General features: G+C 39.0%; 1 protein-coding gene across 1 annotated transcript in view; it reads left to right on the top strand.

The window, feature by feature from the left end:
• Window positions 1-261: 261 nt before the first annotated feature.
• The window catches only part of apoba (apolipoprotein Ba), a 51,510-nt gene continuing 27,903 nt past the window's right edge, over window positions 262-23,868 (top strand). Inside the window, exons 1-6 of the mRNA XM_030044749.1 lie at window positions 262-319; window positions 599-640; window positions 1,918-2,030; window positions 2,172-2,317; window positions 5,465-5,612; window positions 6,705-6,857. Of these exons, the coding sequence (XP_029900609.1) occupies window positions 265-319; window positions 599-640; window positions 1,918-2,030; window positions 2,172-2,317; window positions 5,465-5,612; window positions 6,705-6,857 (657 nt within the window). The 5' untranslated portion in view covers window positions 262-264. The remainder of the gene's footprint in view (window positions 320-598; window positions 641-1,917; window positions 2,031-2,171; window positions 2,318-5,464; window positions 5,613-6,704; window positions 6,858-23,868) is intronic.

The raw sequence follows: 23,868 nt of genomic DNA on the forward strand, positions 1-23,868 counted from the left end.
TGTTTTAATAACATAAGGGAAAATAAAAGGAAACACCTCCTCATGTTGATATCTCCCTGACAGAGACATTCAGTGATGGTCATGCTTTGAACTTTGCCTCCCAGGATTTGCCACATCTATTTACCTTTAGTACTCAGCAGGGCTTAGTGAAGGAGGGACTGGGAAGAGGGACATTATAAAAGATCTACATAGCTGAAGGGATAGCTGAAGGGAGCTGAAGAAGTCAGAAAAAATATATTGTGTTTTTTTTCTCGATTGCCCATTATGGGTGACACCAGGCTGTGTCTGTTACTGCTTTTAAGCAGCTTCACGTTGGCTCGTAAGTTCCTCCTTTTACTCGTTGGCATATTAGACTAATGGAAATCCATAGCTGTTAAGAACAATCACCAAGAATAAGTTAAAATATATACAAATGCATTTCGTATTAATATCACTTTTTCTACCATTTGCTATTTTTAACCTTAATTGCAGTCATTTGGGGTCATTTTGGACATACAGTTTATATGAATGTTTTTGACTGAAGGCCATTTCTGAATGGACAATGACTGAAAAGGATTTTTTATATGACATATATCACTTATCTTTTGTCATTTTCCAGAACAAAGCAATGAAAATGATAAGCAGAAATCAACATGTCCATGTAAGTATTTTCAGACTGTAGTTTACCTACCTCAGAAAACCAACGTGACGGACACACAAAGGGACTGACAATTTTATAAAGAAGAAGAATTTGCAAGTCTGTGAAAATTTACTTTTGATCCCAATAAAGCACACGAACCAGTGGGCATTATTTTAAGGTTTTATTTCACCCTGTAACCAAAATGGACTTTATTTCTATTTATTTATTTATTTATTTATTTATTTATTTAGCTTGTGCTTTTTGACAAAGTATTGGGGACAATTTTGTTGAATCTTATTCTTCTTGTAATTTTAAATATATATGTATAATATTTATAAACAGTTTTCTACTGATTTTTGTAAATTTTCTGGTAACATTTACTGATTTCTGGTATTTTTTTTCTAATTTTCTGCTATTTTTTGGGTCATTTCTTGCTAACTTCCTCATCACTTTTTTCCCCTTGTTTTTGAAAGAAATGAAGTAAATCTGCAAAATATATGTTGAGGAAAAGATGATGACAACTGTGCCAAAAGTTTAATTTGTATCTACAAAATGTACTGTACTTTTTAACAATACTTAAATGGATGTAAACATATTAACTCTGGACTGGACCTTTTGACATGCACATACCTAGAAACAGAGTCAGGATGTATTGTCGCAAACATACACATTGACCCGAGAGCGGATCAATAATGACCTTGCTAAACTAATAAACACATGACCTGCTGTTTGGCGATAGCAGTAATTGCTGGACTCTTGCTCCATGGTGTTTATGATTCAGTACAATGGCTGTTATTTGCTATTAGGATGATCATTATGTCACCTAAGGGTCCAAAGATCTGGAGCCAACTGACAATGTGGAGGCTTGACAGTAAACTTAAGATGTCAGGAAGAAAAATCTATTTGCCGAGTGGGGTGCAGTGAGGGACCATGGCGCTTGTCTCACTCCCTGGCGCCCTCTGGCATGATGGCGCTTGTAGCATTTGCCTAACCTGCTCTGTGGACCGCATGGCCCTGCTTGTGCATCATTTTATACACATTTTACACACATGTAGATGTTTAGTATCCCTGGGATTTACACTAATTTTTTAAAATAAAGTTCTGTAGGTTTGAACAAGGCTTAGCCATGCAGTAACAAATCTACCTCTGTGAATGGCAGCACTTAAGAGGTGAATGTAATAAATGTAAGAATGCTGTGATAACTGCTTAGCCACAGGTCTGCAGGGAATCAATTAATCTGATTTTGGAGAGATGTTAGATGATTAGATTTACCATATGCTATCATCATTCTGTTGCAGTTACAGACAGATTCAAGGCCTACAAGAAATATATTTACCAGTATACCACAGAAAGTAGAAATGCAGTGGCAGGTACTGACAACTTCAGGAATGGCCCTAAAGTCACTTGCCAGGTAGGTTATTTTGTTTACTTGTCTCACTATGTCAGTTTTCTTGGTACTAGAAACTTCTTATCTTAACACCCTCCCTCCCTCTCTGTGTGTCTCTATATTTACTCTGCCTCCTGCCCTGTTTCTGCTGCTGTCTGTGTTTAGGTGGAGATCGAAGTCCCCCAGACATGTAGCTTCCTCTTGCATACCAGGGACTGTGCCCTCAGCGAGGTGTCTGTCATGGATCCCCAGGGCCAGCCAGTCTACAGGCGGACCAGCAGCTCTGAAGACTTCCAGAAGACCATGGAAAAGTCAGTTCCCAACATCTGTTTCATAATTTAATATACCTTAATACTCTAGGAAGGGTGGCATTCGACCAGGAAGCTAAATGTAGTATTTTTATATGATGTATAAGCAAAAGAGCATGCAGCTTTTTATTGGCATCCATGCTGAGCCATGAACAAACAAACCTTTTAATTATATAAAAACTAGGGGCCGGATTCTCCAAAGGTTCTTAAGATTAAATTTCATCTTAAGTTCCACTTTTTTTCTTAAGTTTGGGTTTAAGAAGAATCTTAAGATATTTTCGAATTCACAAACAAAATATCTTAAGAATCCTAACAAAAGATCTTAAGAATGTTCTCAACTTTATTCTTAAGATTTTTCTTAAGAATAAATGGGATTCTTGAAAGAAATTATCTTACTATTTTTCTTAAATGGTATCGTAACTTTAAGACAGGTAAAAGTCGTCTTAATTTAACCACATGCTGTGTGAAGGTAAGCTATTTTTCAAACATCTTTGATTAATTTAGAGCCAAATTTTATTATATAACATAGATTAATGTAGTAGGCTAATACCTTAATAATTTTACATTGTATGAAATTAACATAGTGATAATCGTTATCTAAACTGTAATTCAGCCTAATATCTAAGCCAGTATTTAGACACATATAGGCTGTTGTTTCTGAGTCTATATGAGGACATTTTGTTTAGCCACCAGTCACCATTCATGTTTCAATTATATTTAGATTCCATTAACTAATAGGTTAGTAATATCGTCGCTGTCCAATACAAAGTATGTATCTCAATTTTTGAGAAAACACTTTTATAACATCAAATCAAAGTTGAGACTATAATGGATATTGTTTTGTTGTATTTTAGATGGAACTGCTGTGGGTTGCAGCTCGAGGCTGTTTGTTTACATAAAGGTAGATAGTTGAGAAGTTCGTAAGTGGAAAAAATTAAGAAGTTCTTAAGATAATGTGCAGTTCTTAAGAAAATAATGGGGAATAGCACTTGAGAACATTCTTATGAACTTCTCATTTTTCCTCTTACGAAACATCTTAAGATTATTAGTAAGAACTTTTTGGAGAATCCGGCCCCCGATTGCAGAAAAATGGTAAATGCTTTGTGTTTCAAAGTCTTTATTAAAGGCAAAAAGTGGTCACGATTCCCGACTTTGGACTGGTCTGCCTAAGAATCTCAGCCTGGCATAAAAAAAAATATATATATTTTTTATAATCCTCTAGAAAGTAACTAATTTTGTGGGAATTTAAATTGATTTAAAATAATTTTTCTCTTAATTTTCTTATAACTTGCAAAATTTATCCTGTTTAAGTTGCTTGTTAAAACTCAGCTTTGCTTTTATGAAATGATCTTTTAATTTTCCTTGACCTTTTTAGAGGGCACGCTGGCCAAATACTTGAGTATATTGTCACTGATGAGTAGAAGGCAACACACACACCACCCCTGATAGCATTGACTTTTGGGCCACATGTGGCGTCTAGCTGGCACCTCTGGCTGAGATGTGGTAAGGCAAAACACATGAGGGCCACATCATAACCACATTGGTTTGGCCATACCTTCAGAATTGGAGGGAATTTCTCCTCTGGGACAGTTCTGTAATTGAAGCACTTGGCCCACATAATAGATTTTACTTTTGTGCCACATGTGATTTGTAACTGGCAAATGTGATATGGCAAAACATGAGGGCCATGTCATAACCACTTTGGTTTGGCCATACCTTCAAAATTGGAGGGAATTTCTCCTCTGGGACAGTTCTGTAATTGAAGCACTTGGCCCAGATAATAGACCGTATTTCCCCAATTAATCGCCCGGGCATTTAATACGCAAAATCAACTTGGACCCCAGGCGTTTAAAAGAACCAGGCGGCTATTCGCTGCAGGCCTTTATTTATTTTTGCACAGACCTGCACCAGGCCATTATTGTGATGATAGTTACCCTCCAACATATTTAAAGTCGGTCGATTTAAGATTACGGTACACCCTTTTTTTCTAACGTTAGCTAGCTCTCTTATTTTGACAGAAAACGGAAGTGCCGCACAGTTATTGTGCGGCTAACTGTTTACTTCTGCAAAAATAAGGTGAATAGCCTTATTTTGGGTTACCTCAATATAATGCAAATAATCGCCCCGGCGGTTATTCGGGTGGGCATTTAATACGCAAAATGGGTGCAGACCCCAGGTGTTTAAAAGAACCAGGCGGCTATTTGCGGCCGGGCGATTAATTGGGAAATACGGGATTTTACTTTTGGGCCACATGTGATTTTTAACTGGCAAATGTGATATTGCAAAACACATGAGGGCCACGTCATAACCACTTCAGTTTGGCCATACATTCAAAAAGTGACTGCCACCCCAATAGCAAATTACCTTTGGCTTGGATGTGGCCCAAATAAATAGCAAAGATGTGGCCCATTTACGGAAGTGAATGACGGCCCATATCTGGCCCAAGTATATGAAAGCTGTTTGAACCATAACATAGCCAGACCTCTACCACAGCTGTACCAACTGTAAAGAGAAGATCATATGGCTCATGGCTGGGCCTCATACAGCGTGCCTTTATGGCTGAGTTCTGGTAAAGCCTAATGGCTCTTATGTGGCCCACATGTGGCTGACAGACCAAAATCCAGATTTTACCCAGAAGCTAAACTAATGTACACCAAACCTTTTACCTGGCCCACTTTCGGAAGTGAATGATGGGCCACACCTGGCCCTAGGGTGTATTAGCCTTAACTGAACCATAACAAAACCAGACTTCTACCTGTCTCTGGTGTGGTGCAGGTAATCAAAACCCCTGAAGGTCCAACTTTGAATCTGTGTTAACAAAACCGTGACAGTTTTATAGACCTTTTCAAAAAGTGATATATGGGCAGTGAAAATATACCATTCTAAAGAAAAAACTCAGTTCCCACACACACTTTATCACTCTGCATTGATCTTTTTCAGGGAGTTAGTCAACATTTTGAAAAGGTCTATAAAACGGTCATGGTTTTGACAACATGGATTCAAGTTGCCCTCTGTTCCTCGAAAAGCCTCATACCTGATTCAATTTGACAGATACTTTTTGTGTCACTTTCTTCAAGTCAAAACAAGAGCACCTATGCTAAGTCAAACAGCTACATATTACTGAGTGGTCCTTGTCTCTTCACTATCCAGGAACCTGCTTAAATTCACAGTGGACCAGATCACCAATGTCAAGCTGTACCCTGAGCCAGACGAGCCGGTCAACATCCTCAACATTAAGAGGGGAATTGTCTCTGCCCTCATGATGCCAATTATGGAGGACGAGCAGAGCAGTCTCATGGTTAGCATATCCTTACAAAACCTTGCAAATTCTTCATTAGATAAATTAGGTGCATTGGATGAAAATGTGGGGGAAATGGGTTATTACAGCAGCAGAGAGGAGGGTATAGATGCACAAATACACGCCACTGAAGTACTATGGAGAACTTAAAGGGACAGAATCAAATAAATAAATACATCTTTAAATAAATAATTAAAAGTGTCATTAATTAATTAAAATGGGAATTAAGCACCGCTTGCGCTTCCTCCTCTCCCTGGTGACGGCCAATGTAGACGCAGGTAAAATCCTGTGCTGGCGTAGTATTTCCACATCAAAGCAGAGTGCCTTAGTTCTTGCAGCATGCTTTACCCTGATGTTTAGTAAAGTCTCTCAGCTGTAGGTTATGCAACCTGAGCATCTGGGTTAAGCATCCGCCCACTGACCTTGATGGGTGAGTTTGACAGATAAAATTAATTCATGAAGCACTGCAACACCGGTCCATGAAATAATGAATTAAATAGTGAAATAATGAATTAAATAGTGAAATAATTATATATATGTTTTTACATTAAATGAGCTGGTATTTTAATGAATTAATGACACATTTAATGACACATTTATTGATTTAATTCCCATTTTAATTAATTAATGACACTTTTAAGTATTTATTTGAAGATTTATTTATTTATTTAATTCTGTCCCTTTTAGTCCTCCATAAAGTACAGCATAACAGAGCATATTGAGAATAACACCCCTGACAGCTTCACAGGTTACTTACTATTTGTATGTTCCTTTCTGATATTTACCATTTTTATTATCATAAACAAAATACAGTTAAAATAAACTGCTGAAGAGAGAAGGACCACTGAAGCACTGTTTTGTCAGTTAAAACTCAAGGGGGTTCAGTTACCCTTTATTAAGTCAAACTGTTACATAGCAGTCTATACTTTCTAAATAAGCTATGCAATGAAATGCAGTTCATCACACACACACATAAACATATATCTTATCTTGACTGATAGTTTCCTTATAGATCAGTTACTGATGGAGTCTACCTGATAAAGAATGATGGACCTATATTTGTTTTGTTTTATTTTGTTTGGTTCTCAGCAGAGCACAGTGCACGGTGAGTGCTTTACAGACTACCGTGTTAATGCCAGGAAGGACATTGTTACAGACGTGTCCCTGTCCAGGGATCTATCCCAGTGTGACCAGTTCTACAGCAGAGAACTGACCAACAGCCCTCTGGCACTCCTGCAAAGACTGGTGAGACACTGGCACCTTGCCTCTTAGCCTTCGAGTGGAGACTGACACTGTTGTCAACTCACATGCATATAATGGGATGTGTCCCTGAAGGGCTTGGATCCAATGTGAGATGATCCATGACTGGACAGAGCCTATGAGTCTCACTAGTGTAAAAGCATCACTGTCACAAGAGTTAACACTTTGAAACTCAGGAGCCTGTTGACAGGTTTTATTTTGGAAAGTTTTATTTCACCCTCTCACCAAAATCCTTTTGCTTTCTTTTTCTTTTTAATTTGTCAGTGGCATTTTTTTCATAATTTTCTTACAAATTATTAATACAGTTATTCTAATGTTGTATTATTATTATTATTTTTTTTTTTTTACTAACTTTGGGGACGTTTTCTAGTAATTTACTTAATTTTTATAATTTATATATGTGTGTATGTACAGTGTTGGGCAGTAGCGGCGTTACAAGAAGCGGCATTACAAGTTTAACTATATTTCTCAGTAGCATGGTCCTAACCTCGCTGTGATCTAAATCAAATAGCTTTTAAGTAGTGAAACTATTTTACTGATCAAATAGCACGGTAGCGTCCACAGAAGCTACATTTTCCCAGGCATTTCTAAACCTTAAACGCAGCGGAGCTTTTGCTGCATTTTTTGTCTTTATTTATGTCAAACAGAGCAAGTACAATCAAACTAAGACAATGCAGAAACATAATATAGAAAAATAAAAAGTTAAACAACAACAACAAAAAATAAATAGACAAATAATTAAATAAAAAGCAAATAAATAAAGAAACGCAAGATTCAATTTCAAATAAAGACATTAAACATAGTACATGTGCTGACAGTTTTAACAGCTTTTTTGTCTTGTAAACAGGACAGAGTTGAGATGTACTGTTCAAACTCTGATTTAAACACCAAGAAATTTGCTTTTTTACTTGAAAATTTACATTTATGTATGTGGAATTTAGCAAGAAGTAAAATTAAATTTAAAAGAAAATATGTATCATTGTCCTTTTTGTAATCATGAAAGCCAAACATGACATCATTGTAGTATAGTGTAAAATCATGATAAAAATAGTGAAAAAATATTGTTGATAACAAATGAGGTAATGTCTTTCCAGAGTTTGTGTGTAAATTCATAAGACCAAAATAAATGAGAGATAGTTTCAGGGTGCAGATCACAGAAATATCATTTCACATCAATGTCAAATTTAAACTTATGTAACAGCACTTTAGTGGGGTCAAATCTATCTATCTCAAATCTAACAGTTTCAATGAGACTTCCTTGGTTTTATTAGTTGAAATAAACTTTTGGGGTAGGGACCTTTTACCAATCTATGCTAGGGACAAACTTACTCCAGTAAAAAGTTGCAGGAGTGATAGAGACCAAGTCGGCTTGAAACAAAGGTCTAATTTTAGAGTTGGAGCCTTTATTAGTGGAAAAACAGATTTTACTTAAAGGAAGCTGAGTTGGGTCTGGGGGTGACATAATCAAAGGTAAAGAGACATCATTCATCCTGAATAACATGCAAAGGCCAGAAGGAACAGCATCTAATACAATAGAGAATTCTTTTGGGCTTACAGAGATTTTATGCTTAGTGAGAAATTCTGCATAACTGTATAGTAGTCCTTCTTTATTAAAGAGCTGACTGACTAAAATAATACCATTGTTGAACCATCTATCATAAATTAAAGTCTTGTTCTTACAGACAATATTGCAGTTATTCCATATGTAACATCTCTGTGGAGAGAAGTTGTGCTTGTAAAGAAGAGCCCATGCCAAAAGAACCTGTTGATGGAAGTTAGAAAGTTTGATTGGAATTTTTTTAATATTAAAGTTACAGAGCAGAATGAATTTTAGGCCACCTAACTGAGAAAAGACATAATGAGATGAAATTCCAAATGGAAGTAGGGTTGAAGTCTATGAAATCTAATCCTCCATTGCTGCATGAATTCAAAACTACAGATTTCTGAATATAGTGGGTTTTATTTTTCCATAGGAAATTATATAGCATCTTATCCACAGATTTGCAGATGGAGTTGTAAACATGTAATGACTGAGCAGCATAGGTGAGACGAGAGATACCTTCAGCCTTAGTGATAAGAACTCTGCCTCTCAGAGACAGGTCTCTTTGTAACCACTGGTTAAGTTGTGTTTTAAGGTTGTGTTTTTTCAATCAGAGGGGGAAAGTTTAGGTTGCCTCTGGATTTTCTATCTTTAGTAATATGGACATCAAGGTAAGTAACAGAATTTCTTATAGGAATGTTACAGATTGAAGTCACAGAACAGCTGTTCACTGGCAAAAGTTCACACTTATTAAGACTGAGGGAGAGCCCAGAGGCCTTGGAGAAGGACTGCATAGTGCTGATCACTCCTGATACCTGGGAAGCATCAGCAAGAAACAAGGCTGTATCATCTGCCAGCTGGCTGATAATAATCTCATTGTTTGCAATATTAATGCCCCTAATAGGACTGTTTTTAATGTGTAAATTGAGAAGTTGGGCAGCCAAAAGAAAAAGATATACAGACAGAGGGCACCATTGTCAGACAATGTAAAGGGAACCTTGGGGATGTGCCACTGCTTAATTTAATAGAACTGTTTCCATTAGTGTATAAAGTTCGGACGGATTCGCAAAAAAACTGACCAAAACCAAACCAGTTTAGAGCTGACATCATAAAATCATTTTCCAGAGAATCAAATGCTTTATAAAAGTCTAAAAAAAAAAAAAGAAAGAAAAGAATAAAGCTGTCCTCTTGAATCAGTTCAGGGTAATCTAATATATCTAAAATCAGTCTCACATTGTTAGAAATATGTCTGTTTTGCATAAAGCCAGACTGACTCTCATCGATGATGGAGTCTAATTCAGGTTTCAGTCTATTTGCCAGAGTTAAAGCAAAGATTTTATAGTCATTATTTAACAAGGCAGTGGGGCACCAATTGTCTAACAAAAGAGAATCTTTTTTGGACTTAGGGATGAGTGCATGAGTGCACTTAGGGATCGATGTGCATCGATTTGCATCGATTTTTTCACGTCTATTCTTTTCCACCAAGCCTGGAAAAAAAAAAAAAACGGGTACCTGGAACAAAAAGTAGGTAACGCGCGCGCCACCCGGACAGTTTAGTAGGTGGGACCATAGCAAACGGAAAGCCGTTGTAAAATAAATGTAACTCACAGCTTCAAGGGACTTGCTTTTATAAAACGGTTACCCTACATATAGCCCATAAAATAAACACACAAGAAAGAAATCAATCAATAATTTATTGGTAAAAATGCAACAATAAAATTGAGAACTATTCATTCTTCCACAAAGCAAGATAGAGTGGAAAGAATGAACAGAGCGCAGACGGTAAAATTGCTTTTTCATCTAGCGCCATCATCATGTCACATCAGGGTATTTGGGCTCGTTAATGTTGAACTGGATATTTCCATTAATAGTGCAATTGTTAAAATAGTGTTCAATTATGTTTGGACTCCTCTTTGCAGGGACGGTGGCGTGCGTTTCACGACAGGTGTGTTTTTGTGCGGACGTAGGCTATGCCTAACGTCGGTTGTAACAATAATAATAAAAGTATACTGATAATTTACCATACATCGGCGCTGTCACACTCTGTCTGCTTTGGGTGGAGATAAAAGGCAGGTGAATCAGGAGGCAGCAGGGAGAGGTAGGCTATTTCTCGAGGGAGGCCACTGGACACAGTGGGTTACCTGGCTGCTCATATATGAATCCCCGCAGGCTTTCTATGTTTTTTTCGGCAGCATCTTTGTGATTTTTTTGTGCATTCGTTGAAAAACACGGTGACATATTTTAGGCCATTTTCGTTGTGGCGAATGCTGAAGGAGTCGGGCTTTAATTTGCGGTTGCCCTCGTTCGCCCTGCGTCCCATATGAAGCTGCATGTCAAACCACACTTTACAGACAAGCCCCCTCCTGATCCGCCGGCCTTTTATCTCCACCCACCAAACGAACACCAACGTCAAGTACTTTCGCAACACGATAAATTATAAACTATAATACATACATACATACATACATACATAAAAGTCAATGGTGTACTGTAGTGCCTGTGTACCAAATTTTTAATTACTTTGTTATGGTGGAACTGGCTTATGCAATTCTTTCACTGGCCCCTAGTTGGGGCTGTGCTCCATGGCAATGTTGGGTTAAATGTTGGGAGCTACTCCCAGATTACATAGTCAAAATATTTTGTGTCTTTGAAAAATAATTCCTAGTCAAATGTTCAAAAATTCTTTATTTTGAGAGTGACATGAGTTAATTTATGGGCTATTTATTTACAAAGCTAGCTACAGATGAACACAAAATCAGTCTTGCATGGAAAATAGCTGTAAAAATCGCAATTATCGAAGAATTGTGGCACCAATAATTGCATCAAATCGACAAACGCTGTAATCGCTATAATCGAAAAATCGAAGCTCCCATAATCGAAATCGGATCGAATCGTGAGGTACCCGCGATGGAGCACCCCTAATAATCAATAAATCAAACTTTATTTATATAGCGTCAAATCACAACAGAAGTTATCTCATGACGCTTTACAGGTAGAGCAGGTAAAGACCACGCTCTACAAATTATAGTAGAAAAAAAAAAAAAACAAGAAACCCAACAGATTCTCTCCTGAGCATGCTCTTGGCGACAGTGGCAAGGTAAAACTCCCCTTTAATGGGAAGAACCCTCAGGTAGAACCAGACTCAGGGCGGGTGGTCATCTACCTCTACCGGTTGGGTGGGGAGGGGATAGAGAGAGAGACAAAGAGACAGAGACAGGGAGATAAGGACAAACTGGGACAGCAGACAACAACAGAAACAGAAGGGTATCCTGAAGAGGTAATCTAGATGGAAGTGACACGCAGCCTCCAGCCTTCTCATCTGCAGCTGGAAGACCTTCCAGGATGGGCAGGACAGTATGACCTAGACGAGACACAGAAAGCACAGCGAAAGCAAAGGGGCAGAGGCAGGGGCGGACTGGGACAAAAAATCAGCCCGGGCATTTTGGACCAGACCGGCCCACCACATTCGATAACGCACACCTTTCCGGTCTTTTTGCTCTCTTAAATGTGTATACCAACTGTGCAACTCTTTAAAACCATAATGCCATGCAATTAGTTAGCTGTCATCAGCAGTGTTGGGCACGTTACTTTGAAAAAGTAATTAATTATAGTTACTAGTTACTTCTACTAAAAAGTAATTAATTACCAGGAAAAGTAACTATTACGTTACTTTTTTAAAAATTGTTCAAATATGTCAAATTACTTGGCTGCCCCAATCATACTGGACTATAGTACTATAGTGGAACAATAAAATACAATAGATTAATTGGAATTGAACTTTTTTATTCTATTGAACAGGCCACAACTGACCAACACCTTTTGGGCATCTATTTCAGATCAGTAAGTGCAGGTGCCTGTCAACATGAATGGAGAATGAGCCCAAACTGCACATAGGAAGGTCATGGCGACAAACAAAGTATACCACACAAATCCTTTAAATCTGAATCTGATTTGATTGGTATATATATCTCCCCATAAAGTTAGAACAAGGCATTAAAAAAGGCAAAAAAAAAAAAAAAAAACAAGGCAAAATAATAATAACAATAATAATAATGATAATAATAATAATAATTTAGCACCTGGGTTACAAATTCACAAAAAGAGTACAGAAATGAAAATTACAGAAACCCTAAATGCCACTTTGTGTGTCATCTAGCCAGTGACAGGCAGAATGATAAGAATCACTTCACTGTCATGGTTAACAACAAAGTGAGGTAGGCTAATAAAGTAAAATCCACCTTTTTCCCGGGTGGGGAATTGAACCAAAGATCTCCTGTATGGCAGACCGGGGCACTATCCGCTCTACCATCGGGAATTGTGTTCCTCTGGCATTGTTTGGGCTTGTTCTTCATTCATGTTGATAAATTACGAAAAAGTCCGATCGGTTTGAAAATTGACAGCCGCTTTTTTTCTCGCAGTTTTTCTGCGCCACTTTTGCGTTTTCTCTCCATCTCAGTAGATCCTATGAGATAACGTTCGACCCGCGTTGCACTGCACACCGGCTCACCGAGCCACAGGCTCGTGATATGATTGGGCCAGCCCCGTGTCAGTGAAGAAAAATAACCAATGGGCCGCAGAGCAGCGTGTCTCAGGGGCCGGCCCGGTGCTGAGTAAACAAACTCTTGCAATGACTTTATTTGCCGAAATCATTATGCAGGCGGGACCAAACTAAGCAAAAGGGGTTGTTTAGCAATGTGATTGGGCCAGCCCAGTGTCAATCGGGCCGCTGATCTACTGATCTTACGGTCAGCTATTTCAATAATAATAATAATAAAAATAAATAAATAAAGTGTCGGGGGACTGTCGGCCCACTTAGCACATCGGCCCACCGGGCAAATGCCCGGTGTGCCCGATGGCCAGTCCACCCCTGGGCAGAGGACTCTGGAACAATAGCATGCACTGAGTAAAAAGGAGGGAGGGTATAGAGGAGGACAGGAAGAAGAAGAAAGGAAGAGGGAAGAGGAAGATTAGAAAAGAAGAAGTGCTCAGAGCATGATATGAAGTCCCCCGACAGTCCAAGCCTATAGCAGCATAACTAAGGGTTGGTCCAGGGCAACCTCGGCTGGCCCTGACTATAAGCTTTGTCAAAAAGGAAAGTTTTAAGTCTACTCTTGAAGATAGAGAATGAATCTGCCCTCCGGACTGAGATAGGAAGTTTGTTCCACAAACGTGGAGCCTGGAATTGGAAGGATCTGCCTCCAGATCTAGTTTTAGAGATTTTGGGAACCACCAATAAACCTGCATTTTGAGAGCGCAGTGCTCTGGCAGGGTGATAAGGAACTATGAGCTCTTTCAGATAAGATGGTGCCTGCCCATTAAGAGCTTTATAGGTGAGGAGAAGAGTTTTAAATTCTATTCTAGATTCTACAGGAAACCAATGTAAAGAAGCCAATATTGGAGTAATATGATCTCTTCTCCTAGTTCTAGTCAGCACACATGCAGTGTTTTGGACCAGCTGGAGAGTCTTTAACCTGATAATAAGGAGATCTGTTTAATATGGGAGGCAAAGGACAAATCCTCATCATAACAGAATCATAACAGTGGTATGCTGATGATTAACAAGCTCCTTTTCTGACTTGGTGAGTACATCTGTTAGTTTGGAAGTTAAGGATGCAATTTTGAGTATGGCGTCATTTTCATCTGCTCTTTTTTTTTTGCTGCTATATTTACTGCTATATTTTCTAAGATATTTAGCAGTTTCATACTTTAACAGCTCCCAATTATTGCCATAACTATTTTCAAACAGAGCTTTGTTCCAGTAAAGCCGTATCAAACTCTCAATCTTAGCAGATACTTCCTTGTATTTAAGAACTGTGCTAGGCAGCTTCCAATAGGTGGATTTAGGAGAACAGGAGGAGGGTGAAGGAATGAGAATCTGTATAGTCTTATGGTCAGATAACGGTGAGGGTAGGATGTGTTTTGCCATATTCTTTAGATAGAAACCAAAAATCAATACAAGATTGTCTTGATAACATGCTGTGGTAACTTCAGCTCTAATTCAAGAACCACTGGACCACTTCGTGACCGAAAAATATCTTTACTCGGTACTGCAGATATAACTTTACATACAGAACGGCTAAATAACTCGGCTGTCGGCCAGAGAGCATGGTCTACCAACAGAGGGCGTACAAACACGTCTTCTTCTACTATCCATACGAAATACAACCTCTCTTATACAACAGCGACCCCAAGTGGGCGCGTGACTATTTTATCTGAAATTTTATCAGTAAAACTTAATGCTCACATACAATACTTACATACTGACCTTGAAGAATACACATCATCAGTGACATCATACATCAGCAAATGTGCTGATGATGTGGTAAAAATAAGGACAGTTAAATCATTCCCTAATGAGAAAGCCTGGATGAATGGAGAGGTGAGAGCTCTATGTAGAGCCAAAAAAGCTGCCTTCTCTTGTGTTAGGGTCGGTAGCGACACTATATAGATATTTTTTACTGCATCAAGACTCCTTGACTTTGTCAGAAACATCAATTTAACCCCCCAAAAAAATGTATGAATTTTTTTTTTTAATTGTAAAATGCTCTGGTTAAAATTATGGCCTTAATTGTGTTAGGGTCGGTTTTGACCCGGTTATAATTTAAGACTATAAAACAATAATAAGTGCCAAAACTGAAATCTTATTCACACTGTCAGCCAACAGCCCACAGCCTGGCCCTCCCCCAACCACTTCAGCCTGCCCAGGACAGCTGCAGGACTGTCAGGCCAGCACAGTTTACAGCTGGTGTCAGGTTACACACCAGGCTGTAAGACACTGTAAAAAAGCTCTGGATCACATATTTGCTGAGAATGAGTCAGAGCACATAGCAATACAGATGAGCATTCAGCTCAGTTAGTTTTTACAGACACCACCACTGCTTTTTCCTAGTGATAAGTAAATAAATAAATAAATACATAAATAAATAAATAAATAAATTAAATAAATAAGTAAATGATCAGGCACTCCAAAAATGCTCCACTCTCCAAAATAGCAATTCAGTCTTCAAGAGTTCCAAAATGTCTGCCCCCACCAATACCCAAAATGGTGGAGTTGGCAGTGACTGTATCTACATTTACATCCAAAGAGCGTGAGCTCCCTCTGCTGGCAGCCCTGTAAATATATACAAAATAGATGCTATTATAGTTAATAATATTAAAATAATAATAAAAAAAATTATGAACATTTTAGAGATGTGTTCTAATATCCCTCAGTAATAGTCAGGTAGCATAACAACCTTTTATTTATCTATATAATTCTCTTGGGAATTTTTTTTGCAATTTTTTAATATTGAAAGCAAGGGGTATGGTGTCAAAAGAAAGGCCCCAAGGGGCACTAGAAAAATATTAAAACCAATCTTTTCATGGATAAGGAAGCCTAACAAGGTAACCAAGAGATAAGAAATTATTGGATGAAAAATAATTGTTTTTTGTTGGTATTTTATGGCTGATTTAAAACACGGGTCAAAACCGACCCTAACACCAGGGGTGTTACCATGAAATCAACACAAGAGCAAGGTTAAGTCAGGTGACAAAGAAGCTTACAACACTGCCAGAGCAAAACTGAAAGCTGGCATCAAGGAGGCAAAGTGAAGGCATCAGCAGAGACTGGAGAGAGACCTCAACACCAACAGCAACAAAGAAGTGCTGCAAAGAAGTCCAGCTTTCTGAAGAAAGCTCGTCCAGCTTTCTGTGGCAGCACGCCACACAGCATCGTGGTAGAATCTGGAGGTGAATCTCACAATGATCCCTCTGGGCTGGTTGCTGTTTGGCTTCCTGGGGCTGAGGCGGTGCACGATGTTCATAACATCTGGAAACTTGGCTTTGGTCTCTGGAAGCATAGCTGGGCACACCTGGATGAACTCTTGGTGCACATCCTGATTATCCTTCTCTTCCAAGCCGTAGAATTTGAGATTCCAGCGGCGTGAAAAAGCTTCCAGATTAGAAATGCCTTTCTCAGCTTTGCCAGTGTTTACATGTCTCAATCAGCAATTCACAGCGGTCCACTCTCTTTATCATGGTTGTCACATTTTGGCACAAACAGCGTCAAAGGATTCTTTCACATCCACAATATGCTTGGCATTTTCAGTGACTGCTAATTTCACATTCGCAATCACATTGGAATTATCACTGACCATCTTCTCCAGGGCATCTGACCTGCTGTTTATCAGCCGAGAGAAGGAAGTGAGCTGGGAGAGGATTGCAGTGGTCGTCGCCGTGTCTTCAACTCGTCTCTGTTTGGGTGTGGGTGACTTGGACGGAGTAACAGGAAGCAGTGGAAAATCGTCATCCATTAGTGAAACATTTACTGTATCAGTGTCTGACTCGTGGTAGTCATGCATGTTGACGATAAGCACATTTTTAGTATCTGTTTGCTCAGCAGGAACTGTCTTGCTAGTAGAGCTAACCTTCATGCTAGTTAGTGATTTTCTGGGGTTGTGCTTTCTCTTCTCCAAAGTAGTCATTTTACTAGCAGAGGTCAACCAAGGATGGCGAGGTAGATGTGGTATCAGAATAACAGCAGAATGTCTCTTTGTTCACACTTTACCTTTGTAGAACAGTTCGGTTTGCGGAGCTCAACAAAATGCGTGCACTTAGAGCGCCATCTTGTCCGCTCCCCCTTTTGCCACGGTTTGAAATATAACTAGGAGCAGTGGGTGACATCACCGCCAACGTGTACATGTAGCTGACAGACACTCTTCCGTGTGACGTTGCTTACCAATCCTTCCACTGATGCGGAGTTGACTGCTGCAGCGGGAATCGAGCACACAGGTGACAAAGATGACAGAGGAGGAGGGAGATGCCGATGTTGAAAAGCTTCTTTTGTGTCGCGCTAACAAGCACCTACTGTAAGAAAGATCAGGATGCCTGGCCTCCGTATCCATTAATAAGGAAAAAAAGTTTGGAATGCAAAGGTAGAAACTTTCTCTCTCTCTCTCTCTCTCTCTCTCTCTCTCTCTCTCTCTCTCTCTCTCTCTCTCTCTCCCTCTCTCTCTCTCTCTCTCTCTCTCTCACTTGTCACTTTTCCTGGCTCAGGGAAAATGACAAAGGTGGAGACATCACACATGGAATCGTTCTTAAGAAATTAATTTATTAATGAAACTCAAGAAAAGATAATAGTTGTAGTGTGTGGCTGCGTGTAAATATGGTGGTGTGTGTGTGTGTGTGTGTGTGTGTGTGTGTGTGTGTATGTGTATGTGTATAAGAACATAAAGAAACCCCAAAGCAACCAACTAACCAAAAGCAAAAGTTCTCCCACTGCCCATTGGCTCAAATGGCCAAATGACTAGGGCCTGATGACGGAGGTCTGTCCAGCATGGAGAGCAGAGAGAGACTGACTGACCTGGCTGAGCATGTATGCATGCTGCCACACCCAGCCAGGTGCCAGTCATCCCCCTAATGATAGTCCAGTAATTTTAGGCCAAAATTGGGGTCAACCTAGGACAACTTGCAAGAGAAGCAAACTCAACTGATTTTGTATCCTCAGTATGTCCTGAGTGAGGGGCAAAAAAAAAGTCCCAAGGAATCCCATTGGTGGAAAGTTTTGAAACTCACCTATTTATGACCACATATTACCAAAAAATAACACTGTTTTTAACACACAGGGGAAAGGGGTTCAAATTTTTACTTTCAGATAATACTATATACAATAACCTTTTAATTCACTGTTATAGAGTAACCTTTTCAGTCAAGGTTACTATATATATAGTAACCTTTTAATTCACTGTTTAAATGTCTCTTCTGGCATTTATTCCTTATATTCCTTATTAGCGCATATCAAATCAGATAATGTGTGATATGCATGTGTAAACAGAATAATTCAAAGAACTTGTAACTGACTTTTTTCTTGTCTTTGTGTGTGTAATAAACTTGTGAATTTTTATAGTGATATCTGAAAGTAAAATTTTGAACCCCTTTCCCCTGTGTGTTAAAAACAGTTTTTTTGGTAATATGTGGTCATAAATAGGTGATTTTCAAAACTTTCCACCAATGGGATTTCTTGGGACTTTTTTTCCCTCACTCAGGACAAACTGAGGATCCAAAATCAGTTGAGTTTGCTTCTCTTGCAATTTGTCCTAGGTTTTTTCATAAAATGACTGGACTATAACATAGGCTCTAAACCACTCCAGTGTCTGATGTGTTATATTTTCTCTGATTATTGATTCGCTGAAAACATTACCGTCATTACGTCAGTGACGTCCGTCTGCTGCACGGGTGCTGCTACTTCAGTTGGTCAGAGCGGCAGAGCAGAGAGGCATGCACGGTGGCGAGATATGGAATTTGAGCAGTTATCTGATAATTATCTGTATGCGCGGCATACCCGATAGATCCGGCAGACCTGGTGCCGGCCGGTACCGGCCGCAGCGCCGCACGGTGTGCGTGGCCACCTGGTCAGGTCAGGTCTGCCGGATCTGACAGGTGCCGCTCCGGCTGTCAGTTGGACGCTTTCTGAAGGAGGAAGTTACCTCCGAAACTGACAAGGTAAATAAACATCCCTATGTCTGATTAAAAGGAACAAAAACGTCTTTTAGTTAAAAGGAAGACATGACCCGCTGACCGTTGATTCTGCCATTTTCATTTGATTTGCTCCGACTGACTGTGAAAAAACTGTAAACTCCCGTCCCACTCCCGCCGCTGAGATTGAGTATGGTCATGTGACGAGGGTGCACGGCTACGGCTACGTTTGATTGGTGAAACACAGTCACATGGTTTAGCCTGGCGGATGTCTCTCTCTCTCTCTAACAAAATAAAACATTAAAATGATCCGTACGTGGGGGGAATAAATGAAAGGTAATGAGCTCAATGTAGCCTAATGTAGCGGAGTAAGCGTACAGTTTTTTCTTCACAAATCTACTCAAGTAAAAGTAAAAGTATAGTGATTTAAAACTACTCCCAGAAGTACATTTTTTTCAAAAACTTATTCAAGTAAATGTAACAGAGTAAATGTAACTCGTTACTACCCACCTCTGCTCCAGACCATTGGATATTTCAGTCAGGATCAAGTGGGAAGTTTATATTTTTAACAAATTGGATGAATGGACCCCATATTTTGCTAAATTTGTCACGGGATCCCTGTAATGAAAGCCTGAGCTTTTCCAGTTTGAGAAAATAAAGAATAACTCTAATCCATTGGGCATGAGTAGGAGATTCTGCTGATTTCCAGTGTATCTGGAAATCAGCCAATAGAGTGACAAAGGCTAAGAGATCTTTTTTAAATGTGGAGAGGGTAGGCAAAGAAGGGATGACCCCAAGTAAAGCACTAAGAGGATTCAGATCAATTCTCCAACCACCATGGATAAGGTATTAAAAATCTCTGACCAAAAATTATAAAGGGATGGGCAGAGCCAGAATGCATGGATTAGGTTTGCAGGAGATTGCTGGCACCTGACACATGCTAGTGATACACCATAGAGTTTCGCAAGCCGGGCCGAGTGTAATAAATACGGTGTAGCACTTTACACTGGATAAGGCTGTGCCAAGCACAAATAGAGGATTTGTGCATACGCCTTAAAATCTCCATCCAAACCCCCTCAGGCATTGCCTCACCCAGATCCTCCTCCCAACAGGCTTTTATAGAGTTCAGTGATTCTGGGCGTAAAAGATTAATTTATTTGTATATAAGTGAGACTGAGCCTTTCAGAGTCGGGATGGGTATGAAAAAGCCATCCAAAACATCAGGTAACATGGGAAACATGGAAATGTGTTACAGATGAAGCTGTGGATCTGCAAGAATCTAAAATAATGTCCTTTGGGAAGTGAGAATTTATCTGAAAGTTGCTGAAAAGAAGCGAAAACACTGTCTACCAAAGAAGGAGGAAAAACATGGTTAGCCGCTAAAGGAGCATAGGCAGTGAGTGACTGAAAACCAAAATAGCGTTTAAACTGAGCCCAGATTCTGAGCAAGGTTTTGACAATCCTGTTGTTAGTATAGGGAAGAGTGGAAGAATAAATAGGAGAATGTACAAGGGCATTCAAAGACACCGGTTTAGCAGAGTTGGCCTCCATAACCAGCCATGTAGGGGGAAGGTCAAAAGACTCCTATTGAAGCCAATATTTACAAACCCTAATGTTGGCAGCCCAATAATAGGAATAGGAAATATCTCACTTTTGTTCAAGTTCAATTTGTATCTGGATATTTGGCCAAATGCTTGAAGAGTAGTAAGTACAGAAGGTATAGAAACAGGTAGATTGTAAACATACAAAAGAAGGTCATCTGCGTAAAGAGAAACCTTCAATTCTATACCATTCCTAAGTATACCTGAAATGTGGGGGTGAGAACAAAGCACAATCGCAAGAGGTTCAATAGCAATCGCAAATAATAGTGGACACAATGGACATCCCTGTCTTGTAGAACAATAAAGGTGGAAATACTGCACAGCACAGCATTAGTCCTGATTGAAGCCTGGGGAGACAAATAGAGCAGCTTAACCCACGAAATAAAATGGCTCCCAAAACCAAGTTTCTCTGAAGTAAATATAGTTCCACTCCACTCTATCAAACGCCTTTTCAGCGTCTAGCAATATCAAGGCTTCTTGAGAGTTGGAGGTGGAGACATTATAAATCGTGTTAAACAGATGTCTAAGATTGGAAAAGGAATGCCTGTTTCGGATAAATCCTGTTTGAACTAAGGAGATAATAGATGGAAGAATAGAGTCCAGGCATAGAGCCAACAGTTTTGAGAGAAGTTTAAAATCCACATTTAGCAAACTTATTGGACGGTAGGAGGTGCAGTTTAGGGGGTCCCTGCCTTCTTTTAAGAGGAGGAAGATGGAGGCCTGATTAAGAGTTTGAGGAAGATGACCAGAATCAAAAGATTCAGTAAACATGTCCAATAATAAAGGCGCCAGCTTGTGCCAAAACCTTTCAGCGGGAAATTCAGCGGGATACCCATCCGGCCCCGGACATTTTCCACTTTGTAAAGATCTCACAGCCGTGGTAAGTTCTGCAATAGTAATTGGTTTCTCAGGATCCTCCTTAGTAGACCGTTCAATAGAGGGAACATTTGTTTTTTGTTTTTGTTTTGTTTTGTTTATTCCGAATATGCAAATAGTACAAATAATACAAGGCTTCCTGATTGCTACTAAACAAATTCTTTGTACACCATAATATAGAACATACAAAAGAAGGTCATCTGCGTAAAGAGAAACCTTCAATTCTATACCATTCCTAAGTATACCTGAAATGTGGGGGTGAGAACAAAGCACAATCGCAAGAGGTTCAATAGCAATCGCAAATAATAGTGGACACAATGGACATCCCTGTCTTGTAGAACGATAAAGGTGGAAATACTGCAACATTCAATTTATTAAAGAAACTATTGAAATCAGGAATGGAAACTTGATCCGATGAGTAAAGGGACTCATAAAATTCCTTAAATACAGTGTTAATTTCGCCAGTTTCAGTAGTTGTACCCAAGTTTGTTTGGATCTGTGGCATTTGATGGGATGCTGATCTCTGACGTAGTTGGTGTGCCAATAGCTTACTGGCCTTGTCACCATGCTCATACGACCTAGACTTCAATTGGAGCAGTAGTTCGGTAGTACGGTGTGTCATAAGAGAATCATATTCCGCTTGTAGGGAGAGACGTTCCTTAAATATCTCTGAAGATTTAGAAGTAGCATAAATGTTATCAAGTTGAGATATGTGTTGTGACAACTCAAAAAAATCAATTTGCTGTGAGACAAAGTTAACAAAGTCCTCACTCAAAAGTAAGCGAGTATTGAGACACCATGGAGCTCGCGTGATGGGGAAGTTTTTAAAATACACGTTCATAGAGATGGAAGCATGATCAGATTTGTCAATAGCATCATATTTACATGCAGATATAGATGAAAGTAGTCTATTGTCAACCAAGAAAAAGTCAATATGGGTGTAAGTATGGTGAGCGTGAGAAAAAAATGAATATTCCCTTTTGGAAGGGTTAAAAAAGCGCCAGGCTTCAGACACTGCAAACTCCTTTTGAGGAGGAGCGATCCAGCTGAGGATCAAGCCAACAGTTAAAGTCACCTCCTAAAATTAAGTAATGTGAAGACATATCAGGGAGTGTTGAAAAGAGAAGCTTAAAAAAGGCATCATCGTCAGAATTGGGAGCATAAACATTAGCCAAAATCACACGGGTACTATGGATCTGTCCAGAAACAATAATAAATCCACCACTGGGGTCAGAAATAACATTTGACTGTACAAAAGGAACAGATTTATGGAACAGGATGGCCACACCTCTCGATTTGCCCAAAAATGAAGAATGATAAATCTGACCCACCCATCCCCTCTTCAATTTTAAGTGATCCGAGACCTTAAGATGAGTCTCTTGTAGAAAGATTATATGAGTATTCAGATGGTGGAGATGATGCAATACCTTGCTACGTTTTATAGGATTATTAAGGCCTTTAGGTAACACTTTATAATGAGTACACACTAGTAAGCATTAGTTAAGCATTAATAAATATTGAATTCCACATATATAACACATGAATACTCATTAGTATGTAGTTTATAAACACAGTTATAAATGTTTTACTCATCATTTATAAGCACAGTAGTTATGGATCAGTAAACACTGAATTCATCATTTATAAAGCATGTTTCTGACATAAATACTCATTAGTATGTGGTTTATAATCACAGTTATAAATGTTTTACTCTTCATTAATAAGCTCATCTATATAAATGATGGATTCAGCATTTCTAAATGAAGTATTACATCACTTACCCACCAGGTATTTAGGATTTGTCAGTGGTTGGTAAGATCATTTAGAAAGCCTGTGCAAATAATGAACAGTCTATTTAGATGTACATGTCTGCATGCTCCACTATTCAGACATGTACTAATGGTTAGTGAGTGTGTTAGTAGATGTTTTATAAAAACCTCACAAATTCCATTTCCAATGGATGGCTTATAAACAGTTATTAATGCAGGAATTCATGAATTCAGGTAGTTACAAAGCACTTACTACTCGTTAATTAAGCATTTATTCACATGCATGAGCATGTGAGCTCATCTAAAGTGGGGACTATCTATGCCTTATAAAGCATTTACAAATGTGATTTCAAGGGATCCCGCTATCGTCATCAACGTGATGATGTGGCAGACGGCAACACTTTACGTACAGGTGTAGCAGTCAGACTGGAGAGATGGAGACAGAGGGCTCTGAAGGGAATCGACGGTTCCTAAATAGGTTCATTATTTGCACAGGCTTTCTAAATGATCTTACCAACCACTGACAAATCCTAAATACCTGGTGGGTAAGTGATGTAATACTTCATTTAGAAATGCTGAATCCATCATTTATATAGATGAGCTTATTAATGAAGAGTAAAACATTTATAACTGTGATTATAAACCACATAGGGGAGCGAGAGGTACAACCTAACGTTTCAGGCCAAATGTGAAAAAATGTAGGTTATGTAGGAGTTAGAGAACTCATTTTTTTATACAAGCAACATACACATCTCTGC

The sequence above is a fragment of the Myripristis murdjan genome, chromosome 22, assembly GCF_902150065.1.
Source record: "Myripristis murdjan chromosome 22, fMyrMur1.1, whole genome shotgun sequence".
In the NCBI taxonomy this organism is placed as follows: Eukaryota; Metazoa; Chordata; class Actinopteri; order Holocentriformes; family Holocentridae; genus Myripristis; species Myripristis murdjan.